At 40.7% G+C, this 16,265-nt stretch overlaps 1 protein-coding gene across 1 annotated transcript in view; it reads left to right on the plus strand.

Moving 5' to 3' along the window:
- Positions 1 to 16,265, plus strand: part of ST13 (suppression of tumorigenicity 13 (colon carcinoma) (Hsp70 interacting protein)) — a 41,080-nt gene that overhangs the window by 16,932 nt on the left and 7,883 nt on the right. The window contains exons 4-8 of the mRNA XM_011964321.1: positions 4,294 to 4,364; positions 8,884 to 8,950; positions 13,919 to 14,003; positions 14,137 to 14,247; positions 15,004 to 15,058. Coding sequence (XP_011819711.1) covers positions 4,294 to 4,364; positions 8,884 to 8,950; positions 13,919 to 14,003; positions 14,137 to 14,247; positions 15,004 to 15,058 — 389 coding nt within the window. The remainder of the gene's footprint in view (positions 1 to 4,293; positions 4,365 to 8,883; positions 8,951 to 13,918; positions 14,004 to 14,136; positions 14,248 to 15,003; positions 15,059 to 16,265) is intronic.

The following is a 16,265-nucleotide window of genomic DNA, read 5'->3' on the forward strand; positions in this document are numbered from 1 at the left end:
TTATTATTTTGAGAGTCTCATTTTGTCACCCAGGCTAGAGTGCAGTGGTGCGATCTTGGTTCACTGCAACCTCTGCCTCCCAGGTTCAAGTGATTCTCCTGTCTCAGCCTCCTAAGTAGATGGGACTATAGGTGCCTGTCACCACACCAGAGTAATTTTTGTATTTTTAGTGCAGACGGGTTTCACCATGTCGACCAGGCTGGTCTTGAACTCCTGACTACAGGTGATCCGCCTGCCTTGGCCTCCCAAATTGCTGGGATAACTGGCATAAGCCACCATACCCAGTCCGTTAGAATAGATTCTTACAAGAGCAGGCAGTCTCAGTCAAACACCTACCCCCACCCCAGCAGGCACACATAATTGCACAGAGAACCTGTCAAGCAGAAAGGACCCCAGTCAGGCAGAAAGAGGCTCAGCTTCTCCCCCAAACTCCACACCTAAGAATCCTGCTTTCCAGACTCAGTGCCCTGGGTTTTCCCTTACCTTCTCTCCATCTGAGTGTTACCAGTGCCTCCACCTCCCCTCCCCTAGTTCAGAGCCCAGCTGGGCCCTGGGCTAGCCTGAGAGGGGGTGGGTGCCCAGCTTCTGGCAGCAAAGGAAAGCACCTGTCTGAGGTGGATGGGCCCATGGGGGTCTTGAAGCAGCACCTTCTCTGGGTACCCCTAACTCTGGGCTGATTCCAGGGGGCACAGAGCTGGGACCTATGGCTTTGGGAAGGCAGTAGAGAGGGCCCATTGAAGACTCCACCAGGCATTGTCTGCAGGGGTCTGCCTTCACATGAAGATAGCCTTGTTTGTCACACCTGTCTGCCTTAAAATGACAAAGGTTGGATGCTGTCTGGGTGTGAGATGGGATGACAACTGACTGAAATGGGAAGAAGGTTGTTAACTATGGAAAAAATATCTCATTTAGATCTGATTTGGGTTAAAAAAATGATAAGCATAGAAAAAAATCTGAAAGTAATCTATGGGTGGCCGAATGTGCTGTTTTATTTTCAATGTTTTTTACATCTATTCTAATTTTCTTTTCTTCTTTTCTTCTTCTGAGACAGGGTCTCTGTCACCCAGGCTGGAGGGCAGTGGTGCAATCATGGCTCACCTGCGGTTCAGGTGATCCTCCCATCTCAGACTCCTGAGTAGCTGGGACTTCAGGTGTGAGCCACCAGACCAGCTAATTTTTGTATTTTTTTGTAGAGATAGTTTCGCCATGTTGTTCAGGCTGGTCTTGAATTCCTGATCTCAGGTGATCCACCTGCCTTGGCCTCCCAAAGTGTTGGGATTACAGATGTGAGCCACCACGCCCAGCCAAAAGTTTTCCTGTAACTGAATTGAGTACCAAAAAATAGTATTTGTTTAGTACTTACAACCATGTTGATAAAACTGGTTCATATTTAGAGGAATTGTTATCTGTGCTATGAGTTTGGTTGGGTTTTTACCACAAATTGACAAAATTTCTTCATGAATTTGAAAGTCCTTTGGGGTATAAGTATACCCCAGTTTATCAATTGGGAAATCTCTTATATCACAGAACCTAAAGAAAAGTACTTGAGGCCAGGCGCGGTGGCTCAAGCCTGTAATCCCAGCACTTTGGGAGGCCAAGACGGGCGGATCACAAGGTCAGGAGATCGAGACCATTCTGGTGAACACGGTGAAACCCCGTCTCTACTAAAAAAAATACAAAAAACTAGCCGGGCAAGGTGGCGGGCGCCTGTAGTCCCAGCTACTCGTGAGGCTGAGGCAGGAGAATGGCGTAAACCCAGGAGGCGGAGTTTGCAGTGAGCTGAGATCCGGCTACTGCACTCCAGCCTGGGCGACAGAGCAAGACTCTGTCTCAAAAAGAAAAAAAAAAGAAAAGTACTTGAAATGTTTCAAACTTTGAATCTTTTTTTTTTTTTGAGTCTTGAGTCTTGCTCTGCCAACCAGGCTGGAGTGTGGTGGCACAATTTCGGCTCACTGCAACCGCTCCCTCCTGGGTTCAAGCGATTCTCCTGCCTCAGCCTCCCGAGTAGCTGGGACTATAGGTGTGTGCCACCATGTCTGGCTAATTTTTTTGTATTTTCAGGAGAGACAGGGTTTCACCATGTTGGGCAGGCTGGTCTCAAACTCCTGACCTCAGGTGATCTGTCCGCCTTGGCCTCCCAGAGTTCTGGGATTATAGGCGTGAGCCACCACGCTTGGCCTGAATGAAATGATCTTTGATATCGTTAGAGTTCTTATATTCTATTGGCAGTTGTTCGAATGCAAAATTGAAGATCTTTTACTTTTTATAAAATGCCTTTTTAGTCTTACTTTCTAGCAGTTTCTAAAACTACAATAAAGTTTTTAACCAACTCTCCACCCAAAAGTGTTTTCCTTTTTGTGTACAAATCAAACTTTGACGGTTAGACAAGCTTAGTTACTGTTAAAAATTGATTAAATTTTTTTTACACTGTTAAAGGGCATAAACTTTCAGCTACAATCTGAATGAATTCCAGAGATCCAGTATACAGCATGACTATAATACTGTGTACTTGAAATTTGCTAAGAGACTAGATCTTCAGTGTTCTAACCAAAAATAAATAAATATGTGAGATGCATAGGTTATTAATATGATGGGGTGGGAATCATTTCATTATGTGGGGTGCAGTAAAGTGAAACACAATAAAATGAGGTATGCCTGAGGCCAGGCAGTGGCTCACACCTATAATCCCAGCACTTTGGGAGGCTGAGACAGGCGGACCACCTGAGGTCGGGAGTTCGAGACCAGCCTGACCAACATGAAGAAACCCCGTCTCTACTAAAAATACAGAATTAGCCAGGCATGGTGGCACATGCCTGTAATCGCAGCTGCTTAGGAGACTGAGGCAGAAGAATCACTTGAACCTGGTATGCAGAGGTTGCGGTGAACCAAGATTGTGCCACTGCACTCCAACCTGGGCAACAAAAGCGAAATTCCATCTCAAAAAAAGAGATGTGCTTGTATGTTAAAACATCACGTATGCTATATGTATACAATATAATTTATTTGTCAGTCATGCATCAGAAGTTTTGTTGCTGGACACCAATTCTGATTTTAGGTGGGTGATTTTAAGTCCTTTTTTTTTTTTTTTGACTAAGGAAACTTCTTATCAAATTAACTATTTGCAAATATTTTTAAATGGTATGTGTGTATATATATAAATACATAAAACTCATGTTTTCCTCTTGCAACAAATCACAGTTGTCATTTAACATGAAACTTGCAAGATACTGCTTTTCAATCTTCACTGTTATGGTTGTAAATACTAGCCTTGGTCACTACTACTGTATATATGGAAACTAAATATATTTTTAAATCTAGCCTTGGTACTTGATGCTGCATCAGTAGTAAGCCTTTATTTTAAAATTAAAATTTGTCCATGTTATTTTTTTTTTTTTTTTTTTTTTGAGACGGAGTCTCGCTCTGTCGCCCAGGCTGGAGTGCAGTGGCTGGATCTCAGCTCACTGCAAGTTCCACCTCCCGGATGTACGCCATTCTCCTGCCTCAGCCTCCCAAGTAGCTGGGACTACAGGCGCCCGCCACCTTGCCCAGCTAGTTTTTTTGGTATTTTTTTAGTAGAGATGGTGTTTCACTGGGTTAGCCAGGATGGTCTCGATCTCCTGACCTCGTGATCCGCCTGTCTCGGCCTCCCAAAGTGCTGGGATTACAGGCTTGAGCTACCGCGCCCGGCCTGCTACTTTTAAAAATGAAAGTAATTAGGGACCAGGTACAGTGGCTCATGCCTGGAATCCTAGTGCTTTGGGAGGCTGAGGTGAGAGCATTTCTTGGACAACATAGTAAGATCCTGTGCCCCCCCCAAATATTTTAATTTTAAAAAAGGAAAGTAATGAAGATAATTATATTAAAATATTTTGATTTACATTAAAGTATCGCTGTAGCTTGTGTTACCTACATAAAGTATTTTTGAAAAACGTATAGTATGTCAGTGTGTAGAATAAAATTATTTGAACTAAATCAGTTTGTTGATAATGACTAAATAGATGGTGTATTTATATACAAAGACTAAATCAGTGGTATATTTATGTGTAATACTAGAAACTGCACATGCCAACAACCCCCTACAACCTGATGATGATAAATATCTCACATGATGTGACAGTTAACGTACTTGTAGTCTTACCAAAGCAATGAAATGTTTAATGGGAACATACTTTAAAATGCATCAATATTTAAATCAAAATTAATTAAAATAAAATAGTCCATTTTTAATAATCTTGGGAGTGGCTACTGTATTGCACAGTGCAGGTATTATTGTGATTTTCTCAACTTTGGCAGAAATTGATAAAGAAGGTGTGATTGAACCAGACACTGATTCTCCTCAAGAAATGGGAGATGAAAATGCAGAGGTAAGTTCGGTGACTTGATTTCCTGCTTTCCTGCTTATTCTAAGAAACGTGAAAGGTCCTCTTGTTGCAATTATTTTATGACACGATTCTTCCAGGAAAAGTGCGTAGTAAATCTTTCTCTGACTTCAGGCATTTAGGCAAGCATTGTATTTTACTACTTAAAATACTTGTGAAAATAAATACTGTTACTTTCTGTTTTATCTGTTTTTTAAGTTTGCATGTGGTGTGACTGCTTGCTTGCACTGTAAGGCAGAATTCACTTAAAATACATATCTACTAGACACTTAAAATACATATTTACTAGTGGAATTGCTCTTAATGGAATATCTAATGCCAAATCGTATTCCAAAATGGTTTTGTCATAACGGGCCCTCAAGGGAGTGAAAATTGGTTCTTGGGAGGAGGGCTTGAAAAAAAATTCTACATATTACAGTGGTTAGTGGTACTCCAAAGACTCATAGAATATTAATATGTAGTGTATCTGTGGTATTAAAAATGGGGATGTGGAAATGAGGAGAAGATGTCTAAAAAGGCTCCTTGGTGTCTGATAAAACAGTTGAGAAACTCTGTAATATAGTAATAGCAGTTTTAAAAGATTGGTTTTTATCCTCAAAGCTTGATACTACCAAATTTCATCTTTGCCAGTATTGTGGGAAATGGTATCTTTTTTTGGCTTTTAATTTTCCTGGCCAGACACGGTGGCTCACACCTGTAATCCCAGCACTTTGGGAGGCTGAGGTGGGTGGATATCTGAGGTCACGAGTTTGAGACCAGCCTGGCCAACATGGTGAAGCCCTGTCTCTACTAATAATACAAAAATTAGCCGGGCATGGTGGTGCACGCCTGTAATCCCAGCTACTCGGGAGGCTGAGGCAGGAGAATCACTTGAGCCCGGAGGCAGAGATTGCAGTGAGCCGAGATTGCACCCCTCCATTCCAGCCCGGGTGACAGAGCAAAACTCTCTATTTAAAAAAAAAAGAAAAATTGCATTTTCCTGATTCGTAACAAGGCTGAGCATATTTAAATGTGTGGGCTTTTTTTGTTTTTGTTTTTGTTTTTTTTTTTTTTGAGACGGAGTCTTGCTCTGTCACCCGGGCTGGAGTGCAGTGGCCGGATCTCAGCTCACTGCAAGCTCCGCTTCCCAGGTTTACGCCATTCTCCTGCCTCAGCTTCCCATGTAGCTGGAACTACAGGCGCCCGCCACCTCGCCCAGCTAGTTTTTTGTACTTTTTTTTTTAGTAGAGACGGGGTTTCGCCGTGTTAGCCAGGATGGTCTTGATCTGACCTCGTGATCCGCCCCTCTCGGCCTCCCAAAGTGCTGGGATTACAGGCTTGAGCCACCACGCCCGGCCTATTTAAATGTTTATTGGCCATTCACCGGCATTTGCGAAGTCCTGTTTAAACTCTTTTTCCTCTTTTTGCTGGATCTTTTTCTTACTGCTTTGTATTTTGTTTCAGTATTCTGGAGGCTAATAATTTGTTGCTGGTGCCGCATGTATTTGCTACTAGTTTGTGACTCATCTTCACTCATCTTCATGTTGTTTCAAAAATAGCATCTTTTAATGCAGATATTTTCTGCTTTATTACTTTATGATTATAATCACTGTAGTGCATTGTTTTTTCTTTTCTGAACACTTTATACACTCACCTTTCACCTTTAGTCTGCTGGTCCCACCAGTACTGAAATACACTGTTTCCGAGTATTGTGGGTCTGTTTGAGGACTCTGTTGTTCTGCTTGTCTATTTTTTTTCTGTTCACTAATGCCACATCGTTTGATACTGTCTTGTTATTTTGTAGAACAAGGACCCCCAAAACGTTTTAGTCTTTTAGCTGTTCTTGACTTTTTGTTTTTCCAAGTAAATTTTAGAAATAGGTTGATCAAGTCTCCCCCCCCCATTGTTTTTTTTTCCCTTTTTTAGAATTGTCTTAAATCTAAATCAAGTTCGGGAAAAGATATATCTCCTCACCATTGAGATAAAGTATCCATAAATAATGTTATCTGCCTAATTTTTAGGTGTTTTTAAAATGTTTTAATAACTTACTAACATGTTCCCCATAAGTCTTGTGCTTTTTTTTTTTTTTTTTTGAGACAGAGTCTCACTCTTCCATCCAGGCTGGAGTGTAGTGGTACAATCATAGCTCACTGCACCCTTGAGCCCAGGGGCTCAAGGTGCCCCTTTATTTTTATTTTTAAAATTTTTAGTAGAGACAAAGCCTCAAACTCCTGGCCTCCCCAAGTGCTGGGATCACAGGTGTGAGTTGCTGCACCAGACCTAAGTCTTGTGCATTTTTGTTAAGAACAAATGTAAGCACTTTCTGTCACCATTTGTCAAAGGAAACTTTAAAGGTTAAATGTTACGTTTATTGATAGTGTTGCTTCTTTTATGATGTGTCTAGGTTTATAATTTTTTATTTATCCTGCTTGGGATTCGTTGACCCTCAAATTCTAGGGTTAACTTTCTTTAGCTCTAGAATATTTTCAGCTGTTATTTCATTCAGATACTGCCTCCTTCCTGTTTACTTTATGCTCTTAATTCTGAATCCCAGGTTATATTAAGACTTTTTCATTATTAAGTTTCATTTCTTTATCACTGCTGAAAAGCAGTCTATGCTTTCTCTGTTCCATTGATGTTTGAATTGGAGTGCTTGTGTTCTTCATTTTGGTACTTCAACTCTTTTTGAAGTCTACTTGGTTATTTAGAAGTCTTTTGCTCATTACTCATTTTCAGAATTTACTTTTATTAAACACATTCAATTCCTTGTTGAACTCTTTGCTAGTCTTACTCTGTTATTATTCATGGCTCTAGCTCATTAAAGTACCTTGTTTACTTTATGATGTGTGTGTTTGTGTGTTGTGTGTGATATTTTGAAAATGTGTTCTTTGGAACTTAGCCTGTAGAAAATTTTTGAGGCCTAGTTAAGAAGGTGATTGCTTCCATCAAGTCTCTGAATTGGTGCTACCAACTCAAGGCCCCCCTTGAAATTCTCAGCATGATGTTTTTTTGTTTGTTCCAGTTACTTTGATAATTGAATGAATTCCAGATGAAAGGCTGGCCTGTGGCTCTGAATTTTCAGGGGAAGTTCTTTTGATCTCACTACTCAACTGTCCGTTTCTGTAGGACAGGTTTATACCATTATGCTTGCCGGTGTTGGCATTTGGAGTTTCAGATTTATTTTGGAAGGTGTCTGGTTAGACCACATAGATTCTTTTCCTCTGAGTATAGACTTTGTATCCTATGTCCTGCATTACCTTCAAAATAAAATTGCAGCCAGGAGTGGCGGCTCATGCTTCTAATTCCAGCACTTTGGGAGGCTGAGGCAGGCAAATCACTTGAGTCCAAGAGTTCCAGACCAGCCTGGGCAACATGACGAAAACCCGTCTCTATAAAAAAATGCAAAACATTTAGCTGGGTGCGAGCCTGTAGTTCCAGCTACATGTGAGGGGAGGCTGAGCCCAGGAGATGGAGGTTGCAGTGAGCCGTGATTGCACCACTGCACTGGAGCTTGGGTGACAGAAGTAGACCCTGTCTTTAAATAAAGAAAAAATAATTTTTAATATTTATTTTTTGTTTATTTTCTTGTAGAGACGAGGTTTTGCCATGTTGCCCAGGTTGGTCTTGAATTCCTGGGCTCGAGGGATCCACCTGCCTCGGCCTCCCAAAGTGCTGAGATTACAGGCATGAGTTGTGTATTTTTTTCCTGTGGTTAAAGATCTCCTGAGCTTTCCATTTTAGGAGGACGTTTGCTATAAGTATTTGTTCTTTTTGTTTGCAGGGGTAGGGTGAGACATGGTCTTGCTCTGTGTCACCCAGGCTGGAGTGCAGTGACACAATCACGACTCACTACAGCCTTGACTTCCTGAGCTCAAGTGATCCTCCTAAGTCAGCCTCCTGAGTAGCTGGGACCAGATGCATGTGCCACCATGCCCAGCTTGGTTTTTTTTCTTTTTTTTTTTTTTTGGAGAGATGGGATCTCCCTCTGTTGCCCAGATGCACATGTTCTTGTTCTTAACTAATCTTTATACTGTCAGCATCTTCTACAGTGTTTGGTCTATCTATATATATATAGTGCTCAGTAGTTGTTTGTGGGAACAAAAGAATGAGACCTTTCTCTTCTGAGAATTCAAACCTAAAAGGAGCTAGTTATCTCTGTGAGGAGATTGGGTTTAATGTTTATGGATAGCTGGGAAGGAGGTGGTATGCCTTGGTTGGACGGGAAGGTTAAGCAAAGGTTATGTCTCAGGCAGAGTGTAGGAGTGAAATTTGTTTTGTGTAAAAAGTTAAAACTCATATGTAATTTCTCACTAATGAGTTATCATAATTGTCTCTTTGTTCTCTGGAGACTAGAGAAGAATGAATGAAAATGGGTATTGTGACTGCACCTCATCCCTAAGAAAGTACGAATTGCTTCCTTCTCTCTCTCTCTACCAGTTCTTATAAGTACTGCGCGCTAACCGATTGCGCCACTGGAGCCACACTCTCTCTACCAGTTCTAAGAGGACTTTTATTTTCTTCCTAGATAACGGAGGAGATGATGGATCAGGCAAATGATAAAAAAGTGGCTGCTATTGAAGCCCTAAATGATGGTGGGTAATCTTTTTGCTACATTTCTATGGTAGTCAGAATATTTATTGCAGTAACTTAAATCGTGGTAAAGTAGAAGAGAAATTACATGTACCTGTCCTGTACTGGAGAAGATGGTGTCCTATTATCCAGTCACTCCTTCCTCACTGATAAAGAGGCTGAAATCACTCAGTATCTATTACCTTCTCTCTGCAAGGACAGATCCTGATTTGATTCAGTGCCTCTGATTTCCTGACCCTATCATGGTGTTTTTCTACTGAGAAGAGGCTTTAAAGGGGTGAAAGGCTTTAAAGAAAAAAAAAAAAGGTAGTAGTAGAACAGTGACCCTTAACTTTTTACATGCTAATACCCTTGACAGATGATGTTCATAGGCATAACAATCTTATTCCTAGCCAGAGCATGTTAGATTCTCTTCAGAAAATCCCCTCAGAGTGAGAAAGTGCTGATAGTATTCAGTTTTGTTTTTTTGTTTTTGTTTTGTTTTTGAGACAAATTCTTGCTCTGTCACCCAGGCTGGAATGCAGTGGTGTGATCTCAGCTCACTGCAACCTCTGCCTCCTGGGTTCAAGCAATCCTCCTGCCTCAGCCTCCCAAGTAGCTGGGATTACAAGCGTGTGCCACCATGCCCAACTAATTTATTGTATTTTTATTAGAGGTGGGGTTTCACCATGCTGGCCAGTCTGGTCTGGAACTCCTGACCTGGTGATCTGCCCGCCTTAGCCTCCCAAAGTGCTGGGATAACAGGCATGAGGCACTGTGCCTGGCCTCTTTTTTTTTTTTGAGACAGAGTCTTGCTCTGTTGCCCAGGCTGGAGTGCAGTGAGGCCATCTCGGCTGGGACTACAGGTGCCCACCACCACGCCTGGCTAATTTTTTTTTGTCTTTTTTAGTAGAGACGGAGTTAGCCAGGATGGTCTCGATCTCCTGACCTCATGATCCACCTGTCTCAGCCTCCCAAAGTGCTGAGATTACAGGCGTGAGTCACCGCGCCCAACCCCAGCCTCTTTTTTTTATATGTTTATTTTTTTAATTCTCCAAGGTAACAATAGGTTACTTTTTCTTTTTTTTAGTTGTATTTTATTTTATTTTTATTTTTGAGACAGAGTTGTGCTTTGTTACCCAGGCTGGAATGCAGTAGTGCGATCTCAAGTCTCTGCAACCTCCACCCCGAGTCAAGCAATTCTCCTGCCTCAGCCTCCCTAGTAGCTGGGATTACAGGCATGTGCTACCAGCTCCAGCTAATTTTTGTATTTTTAATAGAGACGGATTTCACCATGTTGGCCAGGCTAGTCTCAAATTCCTGACCTCGAGTGATCGGCCCGCCTCAGCCTCCCAAAGTGCTGGGATTACAGGCGCGAACCACTGTGCCTGGCCCATGGTAGTATTAAATATAATGTATAATCGGTTATAATTTGTAAGAACAAATCATGTATAAACTTGGATACTGTGGCTGCTTCAGTAATATTTCGTTCTTTATAACTGTCATAGTGTGTCACAATGCCATAGTCGACTAGATGCTATTATATAGTGCTCATGTGCATTTGGACTTCATTATTAGATTTAGAAGATGACTGAAGTTATTTTTAGAATGAGTTCAGTATTGATGTTCTGAGTTGGTACATATTTTAAACATTTTGTGATTCTACCACCTGATTAGCTCCTTAGAACATGTTTATACTATTTTATACTGCAGTTGCCTTAATAGTTTACTTTCCTGAAAAATATTATTCCTTTATTGCTTTCTGTTTACTTTCCCTAGGTTATTCTTACTTAGAGCTGTTTTTTATTATACTACTCTTGCTTGTAACCTGTAACTAAGTTTTGCATACATATTTTAAGGTCTTCATCAGAGGATTATAGACCTGCCAGACTCAGACCCCTCATTTTACTTCTCCAGCCTTGTTTTCTCCAGTCAGACTTTACTGTTCTAGAATGTTTTTTTTACTTGTGCTATACTGTTTTTCTGGAAAGCTTTTCTTCACATATTTCAACTTTTAATTCATACCTATCAGTTGTTCCCAGCCATTGCTCTTCTGTACCATTCCTTTTCTTCACACGAAAGTTTTGCTGATTTCCCTACCACCTAAGTTTTAAGAGACAGAGTCTCACTCTGCCACTCAGGCTGGAGTGCAGTGGCATGGTCATGGCTCACTGCAGCCTCAAGTTTCCTGGGCTCAAGCAATCCTCCTGAGTAGCTGGGAATACAGGTGCGTGCCACCATGCCTGGCTAATTATTATCTTTTTTTTTTTTTGGTAGAGATAGGGTTTCACCCTGTTGCCCAGGCTCGTCTCAAACTCCTGGCCTCAAGCAGGCCTCCCAGCTCAGCCTCCAAAAGTGCTAGGATTACAGATGTGAGGCACTGTGCCCGGCCCATTTTAAAATTTACTGTCTCAGTAATGTGTAACAAAAGGAAAATGAGGCTATCACCTAATCATGTTTTTGTTTTCTCATTTTTTTCTGAACTCTCTGTTCATGTGCCTTTGTAAATTTAATCTAGTTCTGATTTTAGAATTTATGCAATTTTATAGTGTATTCTAAAGGATAAAAGATTAGTATTCTAAAGCAGGGATTGTGAATCCAAACCCCACCAAGGGTTGGTGAAGGCAGTTTTGTTTGGAGAATGTAGTTAAAACCTGGAGTGTGGAGCCAGAGTGCTATGGTTTGAATCCCAAGTCTGGCACTTAACTGTGGCTGCTTTCCCACTACAACAGCATCATTGATTAGTTATGACAGATTGTATGGTCTGCAGAGATTAAAATAATTCTCATTTGGCCCTTTGCAGAAAACGTTTACCAACTCCTGAACTAAATGTATGGAGGAACCATTTATTTAGTTGGGAAGATACAGATTGGGAATAGATTTGGAAATGGGGTGGGAAATAGGAATTCAGTTTTTCAGTTTTGGCTGGGTGTGGTGGTTCACACTTATAATCCCAACACTTTGAGGGGCCGAAGCGAAAGGATCTCTTGAGTCCAGGAGTCCAAGATCAGCCTGTTCAACACAGTGAGACTCCATTTCTTAAAAAAACACAAAAAATTAGCTGGATGTGGTAGCACGTTTCTGTAATCCGAGCTACTTGAGAGGCTGAGATGGAGGTTCCCTTGAGGCTGGGAGGATCCTTTGAGCCCAGGAAGTTGAGGGTGCGGTGAGCTGTGATTGTGCCCCTGCACTCCAACCTGGGTGACAGAGCAAGACTCTTTTTTTTTTGATAACGGAGTTTCGTTCTTGTTGCCCAGACTGGATGGAGTGCAGTGGCACAACCTTGGCTCACTGCAACCTCCACCTCTCGGGTTCAAGCAGTTTTCCTGCCTCAGCCTCCCAAGTAGCTGGGATTACAGGCATGCGCCACCATGCGTGGCTAATTTTGTATTTTTAGTAGAGACGGGGTTTCTCCTTGTTGGTCAGACTGCTCTCGGGATTTCTCCATGTTGGTCAGGCTGGTCTTGAACCCCCGACCTCATGTGATCCACCTGCCTCGGCCTCCCAAAGTGCTGAGATTACAGGCGTGAGCCACTGCGCCCTGCCAAGAGCCTGTCATAAAAAAATTTAGGTTTTGAACATGGTAGGTCTGAGTTGCTTATTAGACATCCAAGTATAATTACGTATAATAGATACCTGTAATAGTAATTAATAAGACTGAGCATTTTTCTGTGTTGTTTTCGTGAGTTCTTTTCAAGTCCTTTACTCATTTGCTAACTGGCTAAGTATCTTTCACAGTGAATTGTGACATTTATTTTAAAATTTCTGTGTTCGGCCTGGCACAGTGGTACTCCCAGCTACTCAGAAGGCTGAGCCGGCGGACGGGATCGCTGGAGTCCAGGAGTTCGAGAGCAGCCTAGGTGACACAGTGAGGCCCAGTCTCTAAAAAAATTTTTTAATTAGCCAGGTTTAGTGGTGTGGGCCTGTATTCGCAGCTACCCAGGAGCTGAGGTGGGATGATAACTTCAGTCTATAAGCTGTGATCTTGCCACTGTACTCTAGCCTGTGTGACAGTTAGACCCTGTCTCTTAAAAAAAAAAATTCTGTATTTGTCTTGCTTCCCCAAGATTTAGACTTCGTGCAAAGAACTGTTCTGATTCTATAGGGTGTTTTATGTGTCATATTACTTAAGGGATTAGTAAAGAAACTATGAGAATAGGACACAGTGAATTAAAGTATAGGTTATAGTCTTTTATGAATTCTAGTTTTTTGAACTTTTATACCATTTCTTTGAATTCAAATAACGAGCATGTTGTTTTCTTTTAAAATCAGCCCTGTGAAGTTAGCATGGGTTCCTTTTCCTAAACTTAATTTTATCTTTTTAATTTAATGGATAAAAGAAAATCAATGGAATAAAATTAATTTATCCTTTAAATTGATTTTATCTTTTTACTTTATTTTATTTTATTTTTTTATTATTATTATATTTTGAGACGGAGTCATGCTGTGTCGCCGAGGCTGGAGTGCAGTGGCGCAATCTTGGCTCACTGCAAGCTCCGCCTCCCAGGTTCACGCAGTTCTCCTGCCTCAGCCTCCTGAGTAACTGGCACTACAGGCGCCCACCCACACGCACAGCTAATTTTTTGTATTTTTTAGTAGAAATGGGGTTTCACTGTGTTAGCCAGGGTGGTCTCAAACTCTGGACCTCGTGATCCGCCCACCTTGGCTTACCGAAGTGCTGGGATTACAGGCGTGAACCACTGCGCCCGGCTGCTTTTTTCTTAAACATAATCAATATGAGTCATACTGAGAATGTGCTATTCTATTGTTAGTTAGGGGCTTACGTACCCAGAAATTGTCTTACCTCGTGAGTTACAGTATAGATGTGCTAAGATTTGCTTTCAAGAGCCAGTTTTTGTATAACTTAGGTGTCTTTTTTATTTTTACTTGATTAAAAGAAAAATATAAAAGACTTAACTGGATACGAGATAAAAACTTTTTATTAATATTTTTATCCTCTCAATATTTCGATAACTTTTGTTTCACTTTAGGTGAACTCCAGAAAGCCATTGACTTATTCACAGATGCCATCAAGCTGAATCCTCGCTTGGCCATTTTGTATGCCAAGAGGGCCAGGTGAGAACTCTAAACAGAAAAGCATCCCCTGGCGAATAATTTCTGCACGTTTGTTTAAATAGAGTTGCTTCTGTGTTGACACCCAAAAGTTTTACTGAAATGAATACTTTTTAATAACACACGTATTTTTCAGTGTCTTCGTCAAATTACAGAAGCCAAATGCTGCTATCCGAGACTGTGACAGAGCCATTGAGATAAATCCTGATTCAGCTCAGCCTTACAAGTGGCGAGGGAAAGCACACAGGTAAATAATTGAATTTAATTATTTTCAGAACTCTTTACGTTTAAGTCTGATGTTTTAAGATGCTTTGTTTAAACAAAAACACAGAAGTTCCTAATGACTTAATTTTCAAATTAGTATGTACTTAGTGTCAAGAAATGAGATAGCTTGTAGAGAGCTGCTTAAAAGGCAGAAGAAAAAGGAAATTTTTTTAAAAAGGAAGTGAGAATATAGGAAGGAAGAAATAAAAATTCTTTTCATTTTTTTCATTCAAATGAAGCTACTTTTACCAGTTTTTGACTACATATGGCCAAATATAAGATAAGGATTTTTCCTTAAAATTAATTCCAGGAAAAGAAAGAATGATCTTTTATCAGTGTCCTTACAAATTTTCTCTTACTTTCAGACTCTGTAAGTTAACATTGAATTACCAATGTATTATAGAAGAAGGAGTATGCCAGCCTGAAACTACTTCAGTCACTGCTAGGCCACCTGAAAAATTAGGAAAAGGAGGGGGGCATAAAGAGGTGAATTTAACCCAGATTAGTAATTATACCTTGTAGCAAAACTTACGAATATTTTTATCTTGGGGATGAAGCGTTCAGTGACTTTCACATGTTACATGGTTTGAAAGGTCTTATACCTCAAATGTGGATGGAAATAAAGATGGATATGTTTAGGACAACTTTATTAGCTGACTCAGAGTAGCTCTAGTGGATTTTATGACGCATTAAAGATAAACATTAAAAGTTGAAATAAAATTTATTAATGCTGTGTCAGCACAGGAAAAGCCCATGCATTGCTGTTGATCCCTTTTGAAATCCCATTAGTCCAAGTATTTCTTTCCCTTCTAATACAAGACAGCGTTGGCTTATCTTGTGCTTTGCTTGTCTCAGACTGAAAATAAGCCATTTCTGTGGGAAATCATGGTTCATCATAGTGGAAACTAAGATTTGATCACTATGCGTGTTCATTGCTTCTGGTATGTACTGTCATTTCAGTGAACAGCTAGAAAAAGACATTTTAAAAATCATGAATTTAAGGAAAAAATGCTTGAAATTATGAGTTTATACTGATATTTTCTATTAAAATTTAACATTAAATGTTTTCTTTTACCTTTTAGTTTGTATTTTTGACACTTGTGTGGTAAAAATTTTTGTCCTAGTTTTACATTTACTTACTACAGTGCTATGATATACGTAAAACTGTTTCAGAATTATAGTACCTTAAAAACAGTATACGCCCTAAGTAAAGTTTGAAGGTTTTTTTGGAAGTTTTTGTTTTGCTTTGTCTTTTGTTTTTAGACAGAGTCTCGCTCTGTCACCCAGGCTGGAGTGCAGTGGTATGATCTTGGCTCACTGCAACCTTTGCCTCCCAGGTTCAAGTGATTCTCCTGCCTCAGCCTCTTGAGTAGCTGGGATTGCTTACAGTCGTGCCCCACCATGCCCAGCTAATGTTTTGTATTTTTGGTAGAAAGGGGGTTTCGCCCACTGACCAGGATATTCTCAAACTCCTGGCCTCAAGTGATCTGCCCTTCTTTCCCTCCCAAAGCATTGGGATTACAGGCATGACCCAAGGATGTTCTTATTCTTAGAATATATATCCCACTTGAAATACACAGTGAAGATAACGGTATGAAAAGTTACTTGAATTCATTTTTTCTGTGTAGCTTATGTTGTTAATAAAATACACAGTTTTTTGTTTTTTGTTTTGAGGAGTTTTGCTCTTTCACCTAGGCTGGAGTAAAGTGGTGCAATCTCGACTCACTGCACCCGCTTCACCCCACCCCGGGCTCAAGCGGTTCTCCTGCCTCAGCCTCGCTAGTAGCTGGGATTACAGGTGTGCACTACCACATCTGGCAAATTTTTTATTTTAGAGATAGGGTTTTGCCACGTTGGCCAGGCTGGTCTTGAACTCCTGACCTCAGGTGATTCATCAGCCTCAGCCTCCCAGAGTGCTAGGATAACAGGCATGAGCCATTGCGCCTAGCCATAGCTTATTTCTGGTTTTTTTTTTTTTTTTTTTTTTTTGAGACAGAGTCT

This window comes from Colobus angolensis, unplaced genomic scaffold, assembly GCF_000951035.1.
Source record: "Colobus angolensis palliatus isolate OR3802 unplaced genomic scaffold, Cang.pa_1.0 Scaffold65, whole genome shotgun sequence".
Taxonomy (NCBI): Eukaryota; Metazoa; Chordata; class Mammalia; order Primates; family Cercopithecidae; genus Colobus; species Colobus angolensis.